The sequence below is a fragment of the Bombina bombina genome, chromosome 11, assembly GCF_027579735.1.
Source record: "Bombina bombina isolate aBomBom1 chromosome 11, aBomBom1.pri, whole genome shotgun sequence".
Classification (NCBI taxonomy): Eukaryota; Metazoa; Chordata; class Amphibia; order Anura; family Bombinatoridae; genus Bombina; species Bombina bombina.
Genome location: NC_069509.1, coordinates 147134279 through 147156822, shown reverse-complemented (window position 1 = coordinate 147156822; position 22544 = coordinate 147134279). Strand labels below are relative to the sequence as shown.

Here is a 22544-nt window from a genome sequence, read left to right as displayed (position 1 = left end):
TGTTATCTATATGAAATACGTGAACTAACACCCTCTAGTGGTGAAAAACTGTTAAAATGCAATCTGAAAGAGGTGGGCTTCAAGGTCTAAGAAATTAGCATATGAACTTCCTAGGTTAAGCTTTCAACTAAGAATACCAAGAGAACAAAGCAAAATTGGTGATAAAAGTAAATTGGAAAATTGTTTAAAATGACATGCTCTATCTGAATCATGAAAGTTTATTTTCGCCTAGACTGTCCCTTTAACCCCTAACCTAGCACCCACTAATTTACCCAAAAACAGACTAACATTACCTTTAGGTTAGTTTATGGGTTAATAGTGTAGTTTAGTGCAACTGTCTCTACTGGACAAACTCTTTACGTGACCTTTTGAACGCATTTACTTTCAACTTGTAATACGAGCGCACATTATTGCTCAAAGCTACTCATAGAGAATATGGCGAGCTTAAATTACTGTGAGTTTGTGCAAACAAATTTGTGGTAATTTTAACAGCCACAAGATCTGAGCGTAAAGAACACCACAATCTCGTGACCGCGTTTACGTTCCTCGCGCTAAAGATAGTGCTCCACCCGTTATCTAGCTTTTTGTGGGCAACTTTGTAATTTATCAATAATTTTTTTTTTTTGAGACTGGATATGAAAAAAAAAAGACACACAACATACAGCAAAGCATTTACTTATGTCTTAAGTTCACTTCACATTCTGTATTAAATAGTTTAAATAATACATTAAATATGGAAAACACCTGTAGTAAAAAACATTCAATAAAATGCGTCCTTGCTTGGCACAGAGGAACGCAAGGGCGTTTTTGCAAACAGTCTGTAAAAAATATCTCTTTCAAATACCCCAAAATCTGGCCAACAGAAAAAAAAAACAACGAGCTTTATTTCATATAATACTTAAAGGGATTCTGAACTCAATTTTTTTCTTTCATGATTCAGATAGAGCATGCAATTTTAAGCAACTTTCTAATTTACTCCTATTATTAAGTTTTCTTCGTTCCGTTGGTATCCTTATTTGAAATCGCAGGAATGTAAGCTTATGAGCCAGCCCATCTTTGGTTAAGCACCTGGATAGCGCTTGATGATTGGTGGATAAATGCAGCCGCCAATCAGCAAGCCCTATCCAGGGTGCTGAACCAAAAATGGGCCGGCTCTTAAACTTACATTCCTGCTGTTTCAAATAAAGATACCAAGAGAACAAAGAAAAAATTATAATCGGAGTAAATTAGAAAGTTGCTTAAAATTTCTGCTCTATCTGAATCATGAAAGAAAAAAAATTGTGTTCAGTGTCCTTTTAACCCTTGTGGACAAATATAAATAGGAAAATAGAAGGAAAATAAGAACATATAAAATTATATTATCCCTAAAAATCTTTGACAGAAGGCAGCACAGAATGTTGTAGTTCTGGGGTTTGTTGTGTTTTTGGTATTCCTTGTTTTTTTTTTATCTCACACGTCTAATAAGTTATCTGGTTTAGGGTAGCCAAAGAGAACAAAATCTGCCTCGTACAGTTTGTAAAGCTCCTGTCTCCAAGCTACAGGAATTTTTGAAAACCAGTCTTCTTTCCAGCTACTTGCAGTCCTGTTCCTGTAGCTTGGTGGAAACTGAAACTGTGAGTCTAGGTTTAATTGTCTTAAAAGTTCTGCTGCATCCTCATCTAGAGTTTCCAACTTGCCTATGAAGTCATAGTCAATCTGGCAGGGGTGACATAGGCGATAAACCTGTCGCCAATGCTCATTAAATGGTTTCTGTTTTTCTGTCTGAGGATCCAGAAGATATTGGATGAACTGAGAAAATGAAGGCTTTGTGCCGGAGGAGAAGGCTTCACCCACAGAGCTGGGAACATTGGTTTGGTTTGAGTAACGGGTCAAGATAGGTACAGCAAAGCTACGGTAGAAATCCTCGTTCTCCAACTCAAACTTGCTACGGAAAGCAGATATTAAACGGATGAAAGGATCACGGACAAAGAGAAATTTTGTATACTTTTTTAACTTTATTTTCATCAAGTGCCTTGAGAATTTTCCATAGCGACGCCAAAACTTGTTGAATGTCAGATGGCTGCTTGAATTGTGAACATCCTCACGGGGAATTTCTAATGGATTCTGGTATGGAACTCCCTTTGTATTTAGGAGACTCTCACTTAGTACAATCATCACCCTCTTCCAATTAGTGCAAGCAACTTTTGGCACATAACAGTAAATAATCCCATGGCGATCATCAACTATTAAGTGATCAAGCTCACGATTAGGAATGTCATCAAAAGAGCGCTTCTTGGTTGAAAAACTTAAACTAGAGTTAGCACAGAAATTACGCAAAAGCAATTTTCTTTCTTGCTGTACCCATTCTTGGTCAATACTTTCCTCTTCTAATCTACCCTTGGTGGACCAGTCATAGCCTCTAACATTTTCCTCCAAACTGCTTGAACCTTTCAATGGCAATACGTCAGGTTTTGTACTCTGGAATTCATTCTTTGTTGGAGTGAAACTAAGAAAACTATCTAAAAATTCATCTATGTCAGACCTAAAATTATCCTCCTCTGTTGGGGCAGAGGTTGACTGTTCTCCAGATGAATGAGGGTGTACAGACTTGGAGAAAGAAGTATGGAGATTAAAGTTAGATGTTCCAACATTGTCCCAATACACAATGATGAATAAAATCATGGAACCCAGCAGCAGAAGCAGACAAAATAGTCGTAATTTAGACATTATTCTTCTTTATTTGGCCTTGTTCAACTATGTGTTCACTTCAGTCGAACAAATCCAGTACTGTGCTCCATTCTGATGTCTTTATAAAAAGCCTAAAAAAAAAAAAAAATTTGTATTTTTAAACATTTTGGTGTTTTGATAGTATTTATTTTCTTTTGCAAAATTAAAGTATGTAAAATGCATTAAAGGGACAGTCTACACCAGAATTTGTATTCGTTTTAAAAGATAGATAATTCCTTTATTATTCATTTCCTAGTTTTGAATAACCAACACGGTTATATTAATATACTTTTTACATCTGTGATTACTTTGTTTCTAAACCTCTACAAACTGCCCCCCTTATTTCAGTTCTTTTGACAGACTTGTATTTTAGCTAATCAGTGCTAGCTCCTAGGTAACTCCACGTGCGTGAGCACAGTGTTATCTATATGACGCACATGAACTAACACCATCTATTGGTTAAAACTGTCAAAATGCATTCAGATAAGAGGCCGTCTTCAAGGTCTAAGAAATTAGCATATGAACATCCTAGGTTTAGCTTTCAACTAAGAATACCACGAAAACAAAGCAAAATTGGTGATAAAAGTAAATTGGAAAGTTGTTTAAAATGACATGCCCTATCTGAATCATGAAAGTTTATTTTGGACTTGACTGTCCCTTTAAATATTTATTCGGTTTGAATTGTTTGTATAATTAAATTACTTGAAAATTGTCAGTCTCTTTTTGGAACATCAACAAACAGTCATTCACGACACAAAGAGACATGTATATAGATTTTGACACAGGCTAAGAACCAGAAGCCCCATTGAGTGCGCCTATATTTTGTTCTAAAATGTGAGCTATATTCCAGGCATTTTCTTATAGTACTTTCTCTGTTGTGTGATGCTTATCTGATTTTTTCTTTTGGCAAAATACGTACATGAAATATCAATAACATCTAAAAACACAGCAATGAGACTGATGTGCAATTGCATGAAAATGCTTCAGAACTGCATTTCCTGTATACATTACCTGCAGTGCATACACAAGTATGCCGCGTGTGCTCGCAGTCACAGGTTTTGCCTCCTCGGATAAGCTGCTCATGGATCAATAAAGCACGCAGCCTGCGAATACGAGTGCTTTTGACCTACAGCTGATGCTCAGCACCTTGCATGCACATAAAAGCTATATATAAAACAATGACGCTTCTACTAGAAGCAATTCTGATTAAAGAGCCAATATAGTGAAAAAGTGGCATACTCTAATTTATAAGCACATGTAATTTTATCACTAGTGACCCTTCACCTTTATGTGTTTAACCCCTACAAACTGCAGGTGAGCAAATCTGCAGTGGCAGTCGCACAGCTGGATCGTGTGACTACTGTTGCTGATTGGCTCGCAGTCAGTTTTTACTCAGCACCAGCAGTTCTCCAGCTCATGCGTGGCACTTTAACTATGTGTTTAAACCCTCGGGCTAGTGATAAAATTACATGCTCTAACAAATCAAAGCTTATATCCAATATAATGACCCTTAAATATTTTTTTTATGGCAATAATGCTTCTAATCAATGATGTAAGCATTGAAAAAAAATATATTTTTGTAGAAAAATGAATGGTCTTATTTAAAAAAATACTCACATAAAGTATGGAGACACAGAGGGTAGAACTCAGTACTGTGCTGTTCTATACGCTGGTTACATCTGCAGCACCTGAATGGTCTAATTGTATAGAACCTAAAATCCTTACTTACATGTAAGGCTGATCTGGTATATACTCCCAGATCTAGTTTCCATTACTGCTATAAACTGCTGGCATACGGGGTCCATTTTAAAGGGACACTCAAGTCAAAATAAACTTTTATGATTCAGACAGAACAGCAGTTTTAAGACACTTTTTAATTTACTTCCATGATCAAATTTTGCACACTCTTATTATATTCACACTTTCTGGGGAACAAGATCCGTTTGAGCATGTGCAGAAGCTCACAGAGTATACATAATCGGTGATTGGCTGATGTCTGTCACATGATACAGGGGGCCAGAAACTGTGAAAATACATAAATTTGTCAGAAAAAAAAAATCTACTGCTTATTTGAAATTCATAGTAGGTGCTATTGCATTGTCTATTTATTATGCACTTATTAATTATGTAATTCTAATGCACTGAGTGGTCCTTTAAAGGGACAGTCTACACCAGAATTGTTATTGTTTGAAAAGATAGATATTCCCTTTATTACCCATTCCCCAGTTTTGCATAACCAACACAGTTATATTTATACACTTTTTAGCTCTGTGATTAATTTTTATCTAAGCCTCTGCACACTGCCCCCTTATTTCAGTTCTTTTGACAGACTTGCATTTTAGCCAATCACAGTGCTGGCTCATAGGAACTCCACGTGTGTGAGCACAGTGTTGGAAAGTTGTTTAAAATTGTATGTTCTTTTTGAATCACAAAAGAAAAAAATTGGGTTTCATGTCCCTTTAACATCGAATATGTTACAGCATTTGGTTGCTAAAATGTTTATGCTGAACGAGGAAATCTGCTGCTCCTTGGACTTCGCTTTTCAGCCATTTTAACTCTTATTTTTGCTAAAAAAAAATCACTCACAGATATGCACCTATAAACACAGATATGCACTTATACACACAGAAATGCACTTATACACACAGATATGCACTTATACACACAGATATGCACTTATACACACAGTTATGCACTTATACACACAGATATGCACTTATACACACAGATATGCACTTATACACACAGATATGCACTTATACACACAGATATGCACTCATACACACAGATATGCACTCATACACACAGATATGCACTTATACACACAGTTATGCACTTATACACACAGTTATGCACTTATACACACAGTTATGCACTTATACACACAGATATGCACTTATACACACAGATATGCACTTATACACACACAGATATGCACTTATACACACACAGATATGCACTTATACACACAGATATGCACTTATACACACAGATATGCACTTATACACACACAGATATGCACTTATACACACACACAGATATGCACTTATACACACACACAGATATGCACTTATACACACACAGATATGCACTTATACACACACAGATATGCACTTATACACACACACAGATATGAACTTATACACACACACAGATATGCACTTATACAGACAGATATGCACTTACACACAGTTATGCACTTATACACACAGATATGCACAAATGAAGTTAAAAAAGAAAAAGAAATAAAAGGCAAAATAATTTTAAAATGATGAATAATACATATTGCAATGGTTTTTATTAAGCATAACCCACTGCTTAGCCATGTATTTATTACAAAAATGAAACATCCCTTTTAAAATTAGATGAAAAAATGGCAAAATAAATCTTAAACATATTACAAAGTTGTTTCTTTACACATAACTAAATATTTTATATAAAAATGTCAAGGTGTTTATTGTCCCTTTAAATGCCTTAAAGGAAACAAACTGCTTTTTAAAGATGACTTATTTTACAGTATACTTAGGGAAACCGGCTTTTGACATTGTTTCACACATGAAAATGTGTAACCTACTTGCTTAGGACACTTTCAAAAACAGGAAACGGAAGCTGTTCTTGAGAAAATAGATACGGTTTAAAAGAGGGAACTTCGGTTTACTTTCATAAAGTAATATATTTTTGTGTACAGATAAAAAAAAAGATTTTAAATGAAGAATGTTTTATATTACGCATTTTAAAGTGTCTGGTTGGTTAAAATTGACAGATTTGAACAAATGCAGTTTGGCAATACATATGGTTATGTGATAGATTTTAAGGAAACACTAAAATCAATATTAAACACTTCTCCAATTCCTTTCCATTAGCTAAATGTGCACATGCTTAGACATAAAATGACAGGAAAGAGGAGCAAAATAAATAATGAAAATATATTACAAAGATTTTTACTATAAAGGACCACTAAAGTCAAACGTAAACTTTCAAGATTAAAGGGACAGTAATCGTAAATAATAATGCAGAATTATATAACATTATCTTAGCGACAGATTTTAAAATCAAAGGAATTTAGAGATTTTAGCTGTCAAAATTGCACTTACCTGTTCTCCTCTCCATGATCTTCTGATTAGGTCTTCTTTTTCAAAAGCGCTTTGCGTGCACGTTGTGTAATCAGAGCGCACCCGATCGAGCTATTGAACTGAATGTAGTGCACTCCCGGTACCAGAAGAGAGCGGGAGCGTGCTACATTTAGTTCAATAGCGCAATCAGGCTGTGATTAGACAGCGCTATTGAAAAAGAAGACCTAATCAGAAGATCATGGAGAAGAGAACAGGTAAGTGCAACTTTGACAGCTAAAATCTCTAAAATCATTTGATTTTGAAAGCTGTTGCTAAGATAATGTTATATAATTCTGCACTATGTGTTCTTTATTTGGCATATGTGTGTTCTGTATTTTGTCCCTGTATTTTGAGCCTTTGCAAGTGCAAATTTAGTCAAGCAAGAAAAATGTATAGTTGGGTGCATTTTGCATTAAAGGGACACTGAACCCAAATTTTTTCTTTCGTGATTCAGATAGAGCATGCAATTTTAAGCAACTTTCTAATTTACTCCTATTATCAATTTTTCTTCATTCTCTTGCTATCATTATTTGAAAAGCAAGAATGTAAGTTTAGAAGCCGGCCCATTTTTGGTTCACAACCTGGGTTGTACTTGCTGATTGGTGGCTAAATGCACCCAGCAATAAAGAAGTTCTGTCCAGGGTTCTGAATTAAAAATTGGCTGGTTCCTTAGTTTAGATTACTTCTTTTTCAAATAAAGATGTCAAGAGAACGAAGAAAAATTAATATTAGGAGTAAATTAGAAAGTTGCTTAAAATTGCATGCTCTATCTGAATCATGAAAGAAAAAATGTGGGTTTAGTGTCCCTTTAATAAATCAGAGGATTCAGTCGTATGCAGATTTATAGGCACAATTTTATGAGAATTGTTTTGCTAAATCCTGTTCTACAAGTACGTTATGATTTCAGGTATTATTTAGTGGTAAGACGAAGACTGTGCAATATGTAAAATAGTCTTTTTTTCTGCTCAAAAGGAGGTTATTTTCAAATGTATTAAAGTCTTTATAAACATATATTCCTGTCTTGAATAATTAAACCAGCCCCCCCCCACTTATTTTTTATGTTTGTGGGAATACATTACAGAACTACAGGACCTTCCCTTTAAGGCAGTGAGACTTGTGAGTATGAGCTGTGCACAAACACATTAGCTTCTCTCTCATTTTAAATAGCTTTAAAGGGACATGAAACTATTTATTTCTTTCATAATTCAGAAAGAGCATGCAATTTTAAACAACTTTTCAATTGACTTCTATTATCTAATTTGCTTCATTCTCTTGATATACTTTGTTGAAAAACATATCAAAATATGCTTAGTAGCTGCTGATTGGTGGCTGCACATAGATGCCTCGTGTTATCGGCTCACCCATGTGCATTGCTATTTCTTCAACCACGGATACCTAACGACTGAAGCAAATTAGATAATAGAAGTAAATTAGAATGTTGTTTAAAATTGTATTCTCTATCTGAAACATGAAAGAAAAAAAAATTGGGTTTCATGTCCCTTTAACACTCTTCATTTAATGCAATAAGAAGGACAGAATCTTTACTTATTGAATGGATTTCTAAAGGACGCCAGTCAAAACTCCAGTTCTACTTTACTGCTAGACCCCTCCTTCCTATTCCCTACTCACACTCATTACTAAATCCTGTTGATACTCCTACTTAAAGGGACAATCTACATTAACATTTTTATTTTTTAAAAAGATAGATAACGGCTTTACTACCCATTACCCAGCTTTGCGCAACCAATATTGTTAGATTAATATACTTTATACCATTTAAACCTCTACATTTCTGCTTGTTTCAAAGGCTTTATTAACAGCCTCTTAATCACATGCTTTTGTATTTGCTTTTCACAACAGGAGACTGCTAGTTCATGTGAGCCATATAGATAACAATGTGTTCACGCCAGAGAAGTTATTTAAGATTTAGCACAGCACAGTACTAACTGCAAGTCAATAGATAATAAATAAAAAAAGTCATGTGATCAGGGGGCAGTCTGCAGAGGCTTAGATACAAGGTAATCACAGAGGTAAAAATATATTAATATAACTGTGTTGGTTATGCAAAACTGGAGCATGGGTAATAAAGGGATTATCTATCTTTTAAATACAATACAAATTATATTGTAGACTGTCCCTTTAAAGCAGAAGTAGGTGACAATATACATAAAACTATTAAAATGAATTTGTTATTTCTAAGGACCATTAGTTCTGTAGCCCTTCAGTACAATCTCTTACTGCACAATACAAAAAGAGATCTTCTAAACAACCTAATAATATAATTGGCCTTCTCAACAGCATGTAACTATGTTTAATATAAACATGTGGTTTCTTGGGAACGCTAACCCTTGGCAGCTGGAATACCTGGAGTAGAGAAGAGCTTTTTGGCTTTAATCACAATTAGATGCATTGCAGCAACATACAAAGGAAAATAGCTTTCAGTTACAATTATTGTAATGAATAATAAATGGGGAAAATGTAATTTAAAGGGCCATTAGAGTTGAAAAATGAAATAGAGCATGTCGTTTTAAGTCTAGTGACCCTGCACAGCTGTGTTTAAATAAACACACAGTAGAAGTACCACTTCAGACCCGCAGAGCACTGCTAGTCACATTAGAGCACTGCTAGCTTTTGTAATTCAGACAGAGCATACCATTTTAAAAAAACATTTCCAATTGCTTCGTTCCCATGATATTCTGTGTTGAAGAGATACCTAGGTAGGCAGCTGGAGCCCTATATGGCAGGAAAAAGTGCTCTTGCAAATGGATAACATTCTTGCAAAACAGCTGCCATATAGTGCTCCGGAAATGGGCCGGCTCCTAAGCATACATACCTGCTTTCAACAAAAGATACCAAGAGAACGAAGAAAATTGAAAATTAGAACGTTTTTTTTTTTAAATTGTGTGATATATCTGAATCATGAAAAAATAAATAAATTTGGGTTTCAGATCCCTTTAACCCTTTGGATGTTATCAAACCATGGTATCCAATTACTGACTTGTACTAAAGTCTAAACAGGGCTGCTAGCTTCTAATTCTGTGTCTTCTGAGCAGCAGTGAAGTAGCGAACACTCACAGAATGACACCAGCAGGGTATTGGTGCAGACTTTCAGCTTGGGTAGTGGGCAAGGAGTAAACGCACATGTGTCTGCAAGTTGTATCCCTTTAAGTAGTGCCCACATACTTCATGTTTTAACACCTTCACTGTTAGATATGGATTGACATGCTGCAGGGCATTAAAGGGACAGTCTACACCAGAATTGTTATTGTTTTAAAAGATAGATAATCCCTTTTTTTTACCCATTCCCCAGTTTTGCATAACCAACACAGTTATATTTATATATTTTTTACCTCTGTGATTATCTTGTATCTAAGCCTCCGCAAACTGCCCCTTTATTTCAGTTCTTTTGACAGACTTGCAGTTTAGCCAATCAGTGCTGGCTCCCCGGTAACTTCACGTGCATGAGCACAGTGTTATCTATATGAAAAACATGAACTAACACCCTCTAGTGGTGAAAAACCTGTTAAAATGCATTCTTAAGAGGCGGCCTTCAAGGTCTAAGAAATTAGCATATGAACCTCCTAGGTTAAGCTTTCAACGAAGAATACCAAGAGAACAAAGAAAAATTGGTGATAAAAGTAAATTGGAAAATTGTTTAAAATTACATGCCCTATCTGAATCATGAAAGTTTTTTTGGACTAGACTGTCCCTTTAACAAGTTTAAGGGTAATATAAGTGATACATTAAAGTGAAAATTGTAGTTCAAAACATAAATGCTCTAATTTGTCAAGGGTTTAAACACATAAGTAAAGCCCTACTCAGGAGCTTTGATGCTTGAACACGGAAGGCCATTGGCAGTGTTGTGTTACTGCTGCAATTGACTCCCAGGCTGTTTCTTGCATGGAGCTTCACAAAAGGGTTAAACAAACAAGATTTTCATGGTGAGTTGTGTAAAAATGACATGCTGTAATGAATTAAAGGGATATGAAACCCACACCTTTTCTTTTGTGATTCAGACAGTGCATACAATTTAAAAAAAAAGGTCCAATTTACTTCTATCAAATTTGTTTAGTTTAAATTGTTTTCTTTCAGATACTTAGGTTTGTATCTGGAGAACTACATGGCAGGAAATAATGCTGCCGTCTTGTACTGTTACTAATGTATAACATTCTTGCAAAACTGTTGCCATATAATTCTTGAGACACGTGCACGCTTCTGAGCTTAAGTTCCTGCTTTTCAACAAAGGATACAAAGATAAAGAAAATTTGATATTAGAAAAAAATGAGGAAGTTATTTAAAATGACATGCTCTATCTGAATCACGACAGAACATTTTTAGGTTTCATGTCCCTTTAAAAAAAACATACGTTTTGCACTACAAACTTAATGATCTGCTGTTTCAGACATTTTTATGACCCTTAAAGGGATAATGTACTAAGTTTGGTTTACTCAGGAAAAGGAAATGAGTAAAAAAACAAACAAAAAAACCCCCTGAAATACATTTAGTAATTATATATTTTAGATGAAGTAAAAATTGAAATGCAATATCCCTTTAAATGTTACATTTAATAAAATATTGCCGTTTTGGATTCTTTCACTTTTACAGAAGATGAGTTATAATTTGTAGAATAAGGATACTGTGCGGCACACATGGTGTATAAGACAGGAAATGTTATAACTGTGACTCATACTAAAATAGTAAGGCAGGAATTAAAAGCCAGAAAAAACAAATGTTTTTGATCAAATGAACGCTGGCAGATGGTTCAGAACAGTAATATAGTGTGACTATAATACTCATATTCCTCTAGGCAAAGTTTATAATGTAGAGCTGAATTACATACTTGCCTATTTTTGACCATTCTGAAATGAAAAGAATGGTTGTGTTAGATCTAAAAACTCACTGCAAATAAATACAAGTCAGAACTTGAAGTTGCTTTACTGTAGCAAAACAAAGAAGCCAAAACACTCTGGAATATATTCACATCTGCTTTGCACCTCCCACTATCTGGCTATGTTAGTAAACATCCACTGATTTCACCAACATGTTCCCTTAACCCCTTCCTGCCTGTACTTATTTGTTACAATCGGAACAAAGTTCCAATGTATACAAATAAGTAAAAAATTGAAATCACGCGACCGTACATGCGATCGTGTGATTTCAATGATGGGATCGGGTCTGGGGGGAGTGCCTATGATGCTAGACACGCCCTCCAGCTCGCAATCCCGTTAGAAGCCTGCAGAGGCTTCCGGACAGCAGAACGGCTAGAACGTTCCATGCCATCCTAACGGCGCAAAAGCTCAGTTTGGTTAGAACGGCATAGAACGTCCTAATGGCGGCAAGGGGTTAAATTGATTGTAAACTTTGTTGATGTAATCCACAGTATATAAAATAATTCATAAAACCAGGGGCAGTACTTTCATTCATTGAAATATTTAGACGCTTCTTTTGTAAAATAATTACAATTTATAGATCATAAACATTGCACCGTTCCTCCGCCCAGTATCTCATACTTTTTTTTTGTCTGACGAATCCGGCTTCATCCAATCATTGCGTGCCCCCTTTGGTGTCAAGCTTGTGGGGCACGCAATGATTGGCTAAAGCCAGATTTGTCATCGAAGACAAAAATAACGTATGAGATGTGGTGCGGAGGAACAGTGCAATGTTTACGTTCAATAAATTGTAATTATTTTACAAAAGGAAGAATCTTTAAATATTTTAATAAATGAAAGTGCCCCTGGTTTTATGAACAATTTTATATACTGTGGATTATACCAACAAAGTTTACAATCATTTTAAATCCAGAAAGCTGAAAGAAAATGAATACTTGCAGCACAGTGAAAACAAGACATCTGCAAATGTGAAAAGTAAGCAACGCTGTTTTAGTACAAAATTATATAAAAAAAAAGATTCATTTTGCATATTCAAAGTTGTTAATCTTAACCCCATTGCAACCACCAAAAATTAATTTTTTTTTTTTCTTTATGTTACCAATAGCGCTGTGGGACTTAGCCAACGAACTGCTATCCTATGCGACAGCTGTGCGCAGACATTTCTTACTTTCATTTTAACCCCTTTGCAACAGCTGCCGTCCGTTATTCTTCTAAGGCTGTAAGAATTATTTCTTCATACCACACTTCTGAGGCAAGCATCAAGATCTGCGCTGCTACAGCCCTGGGAGTGCTATAAATGACTGACGTATAGGGTACAGCGGCCGTTGCAAAAAGGGTTAAAGCTAACAAGATGTGCATGTCTGTGCTCAGCTGTTCTATGGGATCAAAGCTCATTGGCTGATAAGGAAAAGCCCCACAGCTCTATTGGTAACACACACCACAAACATAAAAATAAAGGGCTAGATTATTAATTGAGCGCAAATATCACTTTCGCGAAAGCGATATTTGCACTTAACTTAGTAATACGAAAAGTGCGCTGGTATTGGTGGAATGAGAACGCGACCTTGTGTTCGCATTGCACAAAAGCTTTGCGCTCACGAGAGCACGCTTCCATAGGCTCCAATTGGAGCCTCGTTCTCATGCCGTGAGACCAGGGTCGGCTCCAAGGGGGGGGGGGGCATTGGGGGGCAATGCCCACCCAAATGGAATGCTGTGCCCCCTCAAAAAATATTGATATGATCATATGCTTTATAAATAATAAATAAAATAATGAATTGTTATGTAATGCTGCATGCTGGGGGCGGAGTTAGCTGCCGGACTGTGAGGTCGCATCACGCATCTGCAAGGAGCTCCGTGTCTTAACCTCTTATTTGGAATTGGAAGTTAGAGACTTTTTGGACTTGTCTTTAACCCTATTCATTTTACCTAGCTATCGTGAGTTACTCATTTTCTTAAACAAAAGACCATGATAAGAATATGATTGTATCATATGAATATAAGTCTATAAATTGCTACTGGCTTCTATCAACGCCTCAAAAGTGCACTGTGATCTTAGGCCGGGCGCCGATAGAAGCCGGTAGTCATTTATAGACGTATATTTATATGATACAATCATATTTTTAAAGGGTTAACAGTACATAGGTTGTATTAAGTAGCCTGATATCCGTTAGTTATTGCGAAACAGGTATAGCTAAATCTAATCTACAAAATTACCAGTACCTGAAAACCTAGAATCCTCACTGCTATTGCAAACAAAAGGGATAATTGCATAGGGGGGTTTGGGGTGCATGGCTGTTTAGGGGACATGATTGAGATTTGAGAATGAGTTTAAGGGTTTTGGATCATGGTGATTAAGGGGTGATTTGTTTTTAAGGAGCTATTGCACTGGGGGTTTCAAGTTTAATCGCTCTGTTTTAGTGCACTGCATAGGATTTAGACTTCATTCTTTTTACCTAGTGATTTAGCACATATTCTCCAAATGTTAATAGTGTGGGATAAGCCAGCCAGAAGCTAAACTTTCCTGCAGAATATGTAGGTCTGCTCTTATTTTGACTCTCATACATGCTTTGTAAATGTGTGCCCCCTCGTGAAAATAAAATCCCCCCCCCCCCCCCATTTCATTCGTTCTGGAGCCGACCCTGCGTAAGACACGGCACAGAACCTAAGCGCAGCAAAGGAGGTAAGTCGCACGGCAATGGGCAGCAGATTGTAAATAACTGTATATGTATATAAATATAGAGCTGGAGGACGAAGCACTCACTGGTGTTATCAAGTGTACCACACAATTTTATTTAAAGTGACGTTTCGGGGTGATGAAGGGGTGAACACCCCGAAATGTCACTTTACATAAAATTGTGTTGTACACTTGATAAGACCAGTGAGTGCTTTGTCTACCAACTTTTCTTAGCACCCTGGCATATGAAGTTTTTTTGTTAGTGGGGGTGCACCTACCTCTTCACTATATGTATATAAACATATATATATTTATGCGTTTATATGTATATATACACATATTAACACATAAATATATATGTATATAAGCATATATATTTACTGGGAACACACAGTTCCCATAGACGCAATGCAAAGGCACTTTTCAGTGCCACTTTTTTCTAACACCCCACATCTGCCAACTTTAGACCCCAAAAACTGCTTAGTGCAGTTGTTTTTTATTTTTAAAAAAATATACTTTTTTTTTTTTTAATAAAAAACTAAAATATATTTTATTTTGGGGGCAATTGGGACATTTTTTGAAAATTAAGCAAGCTCACAGTAACAATAACCAGCCACTTGTAATGGCTAGTTCTTTATCGCGCACCCGTACACAGGCGAATTTGCCTGTTTACGGGCGTGCGATAAATGAGCGCTTCACTTGTAATCTATCCCAAAGAAAGCTTCATTTTCAGCAAGTATATCAATTAAAAAACAAACAAACCCATAAAAAAGAAGCGTAAAAAGCACACATGCATTTAAAAAGTGGCAATGATTTCATTTCAAGTATTTATTTCTGCTCAGTTTATTATCCCTTGAAGAAATTTAGCAGAGCAATTGATGGTTCTAAAACTTTTCTTTTTGTTTTGTTCAGCAGTGCCACAAAAGAGACGCCAAGACCATTTCAAAGCCAAATCTGGAGAATGGAGAAGTTGGCGACAAAGTCGTCTAACATGAGACAAAAACATGTTTGTGTTGGGAAATATAAAGCAAGATTTCAACACTTTTAGAGACTTGAATATTGTACAAAAATGTTATATTGTTTATTACACGTGGCATTAAAAAATATGTGAAAGTAAAAACTTCTATTTTACTTAGAAACCAATCAAACCGAGGAAACGTGTTTTTAGTGCTCAGGAAGACTGTGTGGATATAGATATACAACAGCCAAATGCTGGGGGGCAAGTGATACAGTATATGTAATACACACTCATTATATGCGAGGGCAAGCAACCAAAGTGTAGCTGTAACTCCATTAAAGGAATAGTCTAGTCAAAATTAAACTTTCATGATTCAGATAGAGCATGACATTTTAAGCAACTTTCTAATTTACTCCTATCATCAAATTTTCTTCTCTTGGTATTTTTATTTGAAAAAGCAAGAATGCATGCATAGTTGCCGGCCCATTTTGGGTTCAGCACCTGGGTAGCACTTTCGGACTGGTGTCTAAATGTAGCCACCAATCAGCAAGCGCTACCCAGGTGCTAAACCAAAAATGGGCCGGCTCCTAAACTGTCTTTCAAATAAAGATACCAAGAGAACAAAGAAAAATTGATAAAAGTAGTAAATTAGAAAGTTGCTTAAAATTGCATGCTCTGAGTCCTGAAAGTTTCACTAGACTATTCCTTTAAAGGGACATTCAGATGCAAACACAACATTCTCTTATTTGTTACAGCATATATAGTTTTTTGCATTACTAATCCTGGCTAAGTATTTGTGGAGCTACTGCAAATGTGTTAAACACATAGGTAAAATCCTACTTGGGAGCTGGAAGCACTGGGAGCAGAAACAGTCAGAGAGCCAATCAGGAGTGGCAGTTGCATGTATTCTCCAGTGAACATCAGTTTCCTTTTTGGGTCCTGCAATTCTTGCATCTCTGGAGTTGGACGTTACGTGTTTAACCCCTTTGTGGGGTTAAAGGGACACAAAACCCATTTTTTTTAAGAACCAGATAGAACATACCTTTTTACCCAAATTTCCAATTTATTTCACTTATCAATTGTGCTTCATTCTCTTGGTAACCTTTATTAAAGGAGCAGCAATGCACTACTGGGAGCCAGCTGAACACATCAGTAAGCCAATGACAAGAGGCATATATGTGCAGCCACCAATCGGCAGCTAGCTCCTACCACCTGAGCATACCTAGGTATGCTTTACAACAAATGATATCACAAGAACTAAGAAAATGAGATAATAGAAGTAAAAGTTGTTTAAAATTGTATTCTCTATATCTGAATCATGAAAATTTGGGTTCCATATTCCTTTAAACACACTGGTAGCTAGGGTCAGAAATGCAAAAATGGTATCAGAACGCCCCTTTAAAGGGATATAAATGTGCACAAGCACAATGTTCTAATGTGTGGGGTTAAAAACATAAAGTCCACTCCAGAGCAGCAATGCTACACATTAGGTGAGCCAATGACAGACAAACATGTGCAGCCACCAATCATCACCAATTCCCCAGTAGTGCTCCTGAGCCTACCTAAGTATGCTTTTTCACAAAGGATGTCAAGAGAACAAAGTAAATTTGATAGAAGTAAATTGAAAAGTATCTTGAAATTGCGATTTGGGCACTTTTTTTTCTCTTTGCTTCTTGTCCTATTTCACCTTCCGCCCCCCCCCCCCCATTGTTTGATTTGCCTGTATGTGTAGCTAACAGCGTCCTGAGAGTCCCCTTAGTCACTATTAGTAGGGGTCTGGTTATTCAGAGAATTAGTCAGTTCAATATTAAATATAGGAACAATGCTAACAATTCTTACAAGTCCACAGCATTAACCTACTAGTATGGAACTTTATATACACAGACACAATAGAGCAAGGGAGATTTAATCTCCCGCAACATAAATGTTTTTTCACTGTAGAAGCAATCAGATTGTGGAATTCATTACCTAAGGCGGTATTAAATGCCAATACCTTAAATACACACACACACACATCCACATATACACACACACATATACACAAACACATACACACACATATATATACACACACACACATATACACGCACACACAAACACATACACACACACATACATATTACACACACACACACACACACATCCACATATACACACACACACATATACACGCACACATATATATATACACACACACACACACACACATATACACGCACACATATATATACACACACACACATACATATTACACACACACACACATATATATACACACACACATACATATTACACACACACACATATACACACACACAAACACCCATATACACATACATATACACATAGTAAATAAACAACATTTGTAAGTTATCAACTGCAATTTATAAGGACAATTTCTAGCCCTGTCAAATTTACTGATATAAATTATTTTAGCAACACAACATTTCTTTACTTGCCCTTTTCTGCAGGAAGAAAATACTTAGCTTGTTACACAATCCCTTCTGTATTGGAAACACTCGTTTCTTGCATTCCTAACACTCCTCATTACAGCAGCAAGTCCAAGTGACTCTCCATTGCAATATGTTAATATTTAGCACTTGGGTAAAAAAATAACCCTCTCCCTTCCATACAGTAATATCCCGACACAGCACTTTTATTCCCTCTTTCCATGCAGACGAGTGCAAGTTAATGTAGAAAAGGGTATATGAGTACTTATTAATAATTTAGTAAAAGACCACTGCCACATCATCTGGGAATTTTGAATGATTTAAGTGTTGGAGCCAAAAACTCATCCTCTGAACTGTTAAGCTACATCTCAGGTCTCTAGTGGAGTAAAGTTTACACATTATACGGCAATTGCTTTAAGGAACATGAAACCCCAACATTTTCTTTCATGATTCTGATAGAGAATTCAATTTTAAACAACTTTCCATTTTACTTTTTTTAAATCAAATTTGCTTCATTCTCTTGGTACCCTTTGTTGAAAAAGCAGCAATGTACTACTGGGAGATAGCTGAGCATATTGAGTGAGCCAATAACTGGAGGCATATATGTGCAGCCACCGGTCAGCAGCTTCTGAGACTACCTAGGTATCCTTTTCAACTATGGATACTAAAAGAACAAAACAAATGTTATAAATAAATTGGAAAGTTATTTAAAATCACATGCTCTATCTGAGTTTAATGTCTTTAAAAGGGACAGTAAAGTCAAAATTACACTTGAATGAATGAGAAAGAGAACAAAGTTTTACCCAATTTACTTCTATTATCAATTTTGCCTAGTTCTCTTGTTATCCTTTGTTAAAGAGTAATCAAAGGTGAGCTAAGGAGCACTTGTCTTTAGCCATCTGGCAGCATTGTTTGCAACAATGTTTATAGCAATGTTACACATTGTTGCAAACACTGCTGCCATACACTGTGAAAGACGTGCATGCTCCTAAACTCCTACCTAGGTTTACTCTTCAACAAAAAATAGCAAGAGAACAAAGCACATTTGATAACAGAAGCAAACTGAAAAGCTGTTTAAAATTGCATGTTCTATGTGAATCATGAAAGTTTAATTTTGACATTACTGTCCCTTTAAAGTGACAGTAAACTCATTGTAATTACATATTTCAGAGGTCTTCTAAAAGATTAAAGGGACACAGAACCCAAATTTTTTCTTTCGTGATTCAGATAGAGCATGACATTTTAAGCAACTTTCTAATTTACTCCTATTAGCAAATTGTCTTCATTCTCTTGGTATCTTTATTTTAAATGCAAGAATGTAAGTTTAGATGCTGGCCCATTTTTGGTGAACAACCTGGGTTGTCCTTGCTGATTGGTGGATAAATTCATCCACCAATAAAAAGTGCTGTCCAGAGTCTTGAACCAAAAAAAACATATGCCTTCTTTTTCAAATAAAGAAAGATAGAGAACAAAAACAAATTGATAATAGGAGTAAATTAGAACGTTGCGTAAAATTGCATGCTCTATCTGAATCACGAAAGAAAAAAAATTGGATTCAGTGTCCCTTTAACATATCAGTCTGTAGGTTATTAGAACAGATGGACACAGTGTTTGCTGCAATTGTTTTTCATTGGTCAAACTCACTCCACCACGTTCCTTAATTGGAAAAGCCACTCTGGACTTAAAGGGACATGAAACCAATTTTTTTTCTTTCATGATTCAGAAAGAACATGCAATTTTAAAAACATTTCCAATTTACTTATATTATCTAATAAAATTTTGGGGTTTCATGTCCCTTTAAGAGTGGAGATGAAAAGGTTAGCTGCTGTTATTGAGTTAACAAAATCTCCATTGTTTGGCGTCAGCAGAAAAGATAAGATAACAAAAATCAAATTAAAGAGAGATAAGTGGTAAGGTTAGGAATGTGAAGCCTGCTCTGTGCTCTTTCAGTTTTCAGGATTGAAAAAAAAATTAACAATTTTTCAGACTTTATTACAATCTAACAGGTCAAAGTGGACAACTGCTATTCTCCTATATTTGCCCCTAAAAATGTGCACATGAATAAATGCCCCTATTTATAATTAAAAAATGCCGCTAACATTGGGCAAGTTCGACTGTAAAATTCTCCTACTCCGTTCCTGTTCTCCTAAGTGCACAAGTGTGCCAAAAAAGGTTTAAATTAGATTGTTTTAGTCGTATTTCCTATAGTACTCATTAATTCGACTTGTTACAAATGCATAATTTATTTTCTCTTATAGCGGACTGACAGTTCTCCAGAAAATGTGTGCATTAAAGTTCTCTATAACTACTGTGGAGAGCAGCTTTAAAAATCTATTCTACACCAGTTGCAGAGGCAATGTTAGAAGAAAAAAAAGGGCACAAAAGTAAAAATATATTGAAGTGCAATGTATATTTGAGCGCAAAAATAATATATAAAAGGCACAAAAATAATATATAGAAAGGAGAGAAAAATAGAATCACAAAATAATGAAAACAGATCTATTTTCTCCCATGACTGATTTTTTTGAAGAAGGGCGTTAACAAAGCTACTAGTGGGGATGTATAAATATTGTTATTGGTTCATATACCACTTGCATGGAAAATAATTGCTTATTTTTATTGATAAATAAGGGCAGATACTAATCCGACCATAGAGAAGTGCAACCCCCCCATTTTTTTTTTATAAATTTGTGCGCAAAGATGCGATTTTCTAAAGGCGAGCTAAGGAGAACCCATAGGCGAATTCTCCTTGCACTTGATAAATCTTGCTCTATGTTTTTCTGACCCAAAGTTACTATGTATTTAATCCTTGCCAAAAGGATCAAACCTAAAGTCCAACTCAGGAGTTGCAAACATTGCACCTCCTAAGCACAAAGACGTGAGACAGTCAAGAACAGCAGTCCCATGTAGCCACCATTCAGTGCCAGTTTGCTGCTTGAGAAATGCAATGGCGTAACTATCTGTGATGACTCCTTTGCAGGGGTTAAACACATATTTAACTAGGATTAAAAAGGAAAAATGGACAAATTAGAGCAAGTAATTTCTCCCCCCCCCCACCAGAATGTCCCTTTAAACTCACAAGACCCTGTATGTTGTCCAAAAATTGAAGCAGTCAAATATGAGTCAAATTACATATTTAAGTTTAAAATGAACACAAAATTCTAATACAGTATTTCATTTAAATGCATTTTTTTTTTTTTACCTATCCCTTAAAGATTCTCTCATGAGAAGTCACCTATCATCTCCAGCTCTTATTCTGTATCACATCCTAGTGTGCCCTGGTACCCTAGTTCAGGTTCTATTTTTTAATTAAAGGAATCATCCAGGTAAGACATCTTACATCTGACCTCACTGACTGCTATCAAATCTAGCTGACTCCTAAGTTTTTATATATGTTCAACTATCATTATTATAATATACATTATTTAATAATAATAATTAATATACATGTTTATATCATTATTATTGATCATAATAATAATAATAATTAATATACATGTTTATATCATTATTATTGATCATAATAATTATTATTATTATTATAATAATAATGAAATAAAAAGCATCACAAAGCTATGATAAACTCAATATTATCTCTACCTATGCAATATTTATTTTCTCCTAATTGTTCAAAAAATGTATTTCTGTTTTACATAAGCTTTTATTTCCCCCCAAAAGTACCATAAAGAAATGCAGCCTTTATCATATTTAAATACACACATACATTGTATATATATATATATATATATATATATATATAATATATGTATGCATTTATCTCCACTCTTCTTAGGTAATGACTCCATTAAAAGATACCAACTAAGTATTTAACTATTTCACTGCTAGCTCTAATTCTGTATTTAAATGACAGTGACATTGCATAGCTATTTTTCTATATAAAATATGTTGGGATGCATTGCAGTACACGGTTTTAGTGCTGAATTCTGCCTTAACCCTTGCAGTGCTGTGTCATAGTAATATAATGAGTTATGTCCCTATACACACATCATTCATCACCAGCAATACACGCAAGTAAAATATTCCCATAGGCCCATGTCAGTGGTGGGTTAAGTCCACTGATGATGGCTTCTGTCACAATATACAGTACCTTGGTAGCCTACTGGATTATGGTGACACAAGCTCCATGCTGTGTTTGTCCCTGTTTCCCCATGGAAGACACCAGATGAAATCCCCCAGCTGCAACTCTCTCAAGACTCCAGCACTACATCCCTGTGCGGAGCCCCGTTAGGGAGAATAGAATTTACTAGCAGCCAAGTATAGAAGACAGCATCATCCAATCAAAGGCTCAGGCAGACACCTCCAATCACAGCCACCAAAAGGAACAGCCAATCAGGCTTTTCTTTACATTTAACTGGCTGTGTTTTATATAGATTTGCAGACTGTCTTTTTGCACAGTGTTTGATGAAGACTGCGTTTTTTTTATGTGTTTGCATAGCTTGCAGGCTGTGTTTTTGCCCCTCCAATCACAGTCTCCAAGAAGAGCATCCAGTCAGGCTATTCTTTACATTGTACAGGCTGTGTTATGTGCATTGCGGTGCAGAAGAAGTCTGTTTTTTTCTACAGTTACATGTGCACTGTAAATGTATATACTGTGTGTTATACATGTGATATAAATGTATATGTGATATATCTCATATATACATTCATATCACATGTATTGTTTTTCTTTGGGCTGCTAGGTACTTTGAAGGCTGTGTATAAAATACACACATATATATATATATATATATATAT

At 35.7% G+C, this 22544-nt stretch overlaps 1 protein-coding gene and 1 long non-coding RNA gene across 2 annotated transcripts; one reads left to right on the top strand and one right to left on the bottom strand.

The window, feature by feature from the left end:
• Positions 1-659: 659 nt before the first annotated feature.
• CHST12 (carbohydrate sulfotransferase 12) lies at positions 660-22034 on the bottom strand. Its single transcript, XM_053694926.1, has 2 exons — positions 21898-22034; positions 660-2798 (listed from the first exon to the last, which is right to left on the bottom strand). Exon 2 carries the CDS (start codon positions 2704-2706, stop codon positions 1450-1452), a length of 1257 nt encoding a protein of 418 aa, XP_053550901.1. The 5' UTR covers positions 2707-2798; positions 21898-22034; the 3' UTR covers positions 660-1449.
• On the top strand, positions 13090-15501 carry LOC128642229 (uncharacterized). Its single transcript, XR_008399635.1, has 2 exons — positions 13090-13135; positions 15297-15501. It is a non-coding gene; the product is annotated as an uncharacterized LOC128642229 (long non-coding RNA).
• Positions 22035-22544: the final 510 nt, after the last annotated feature.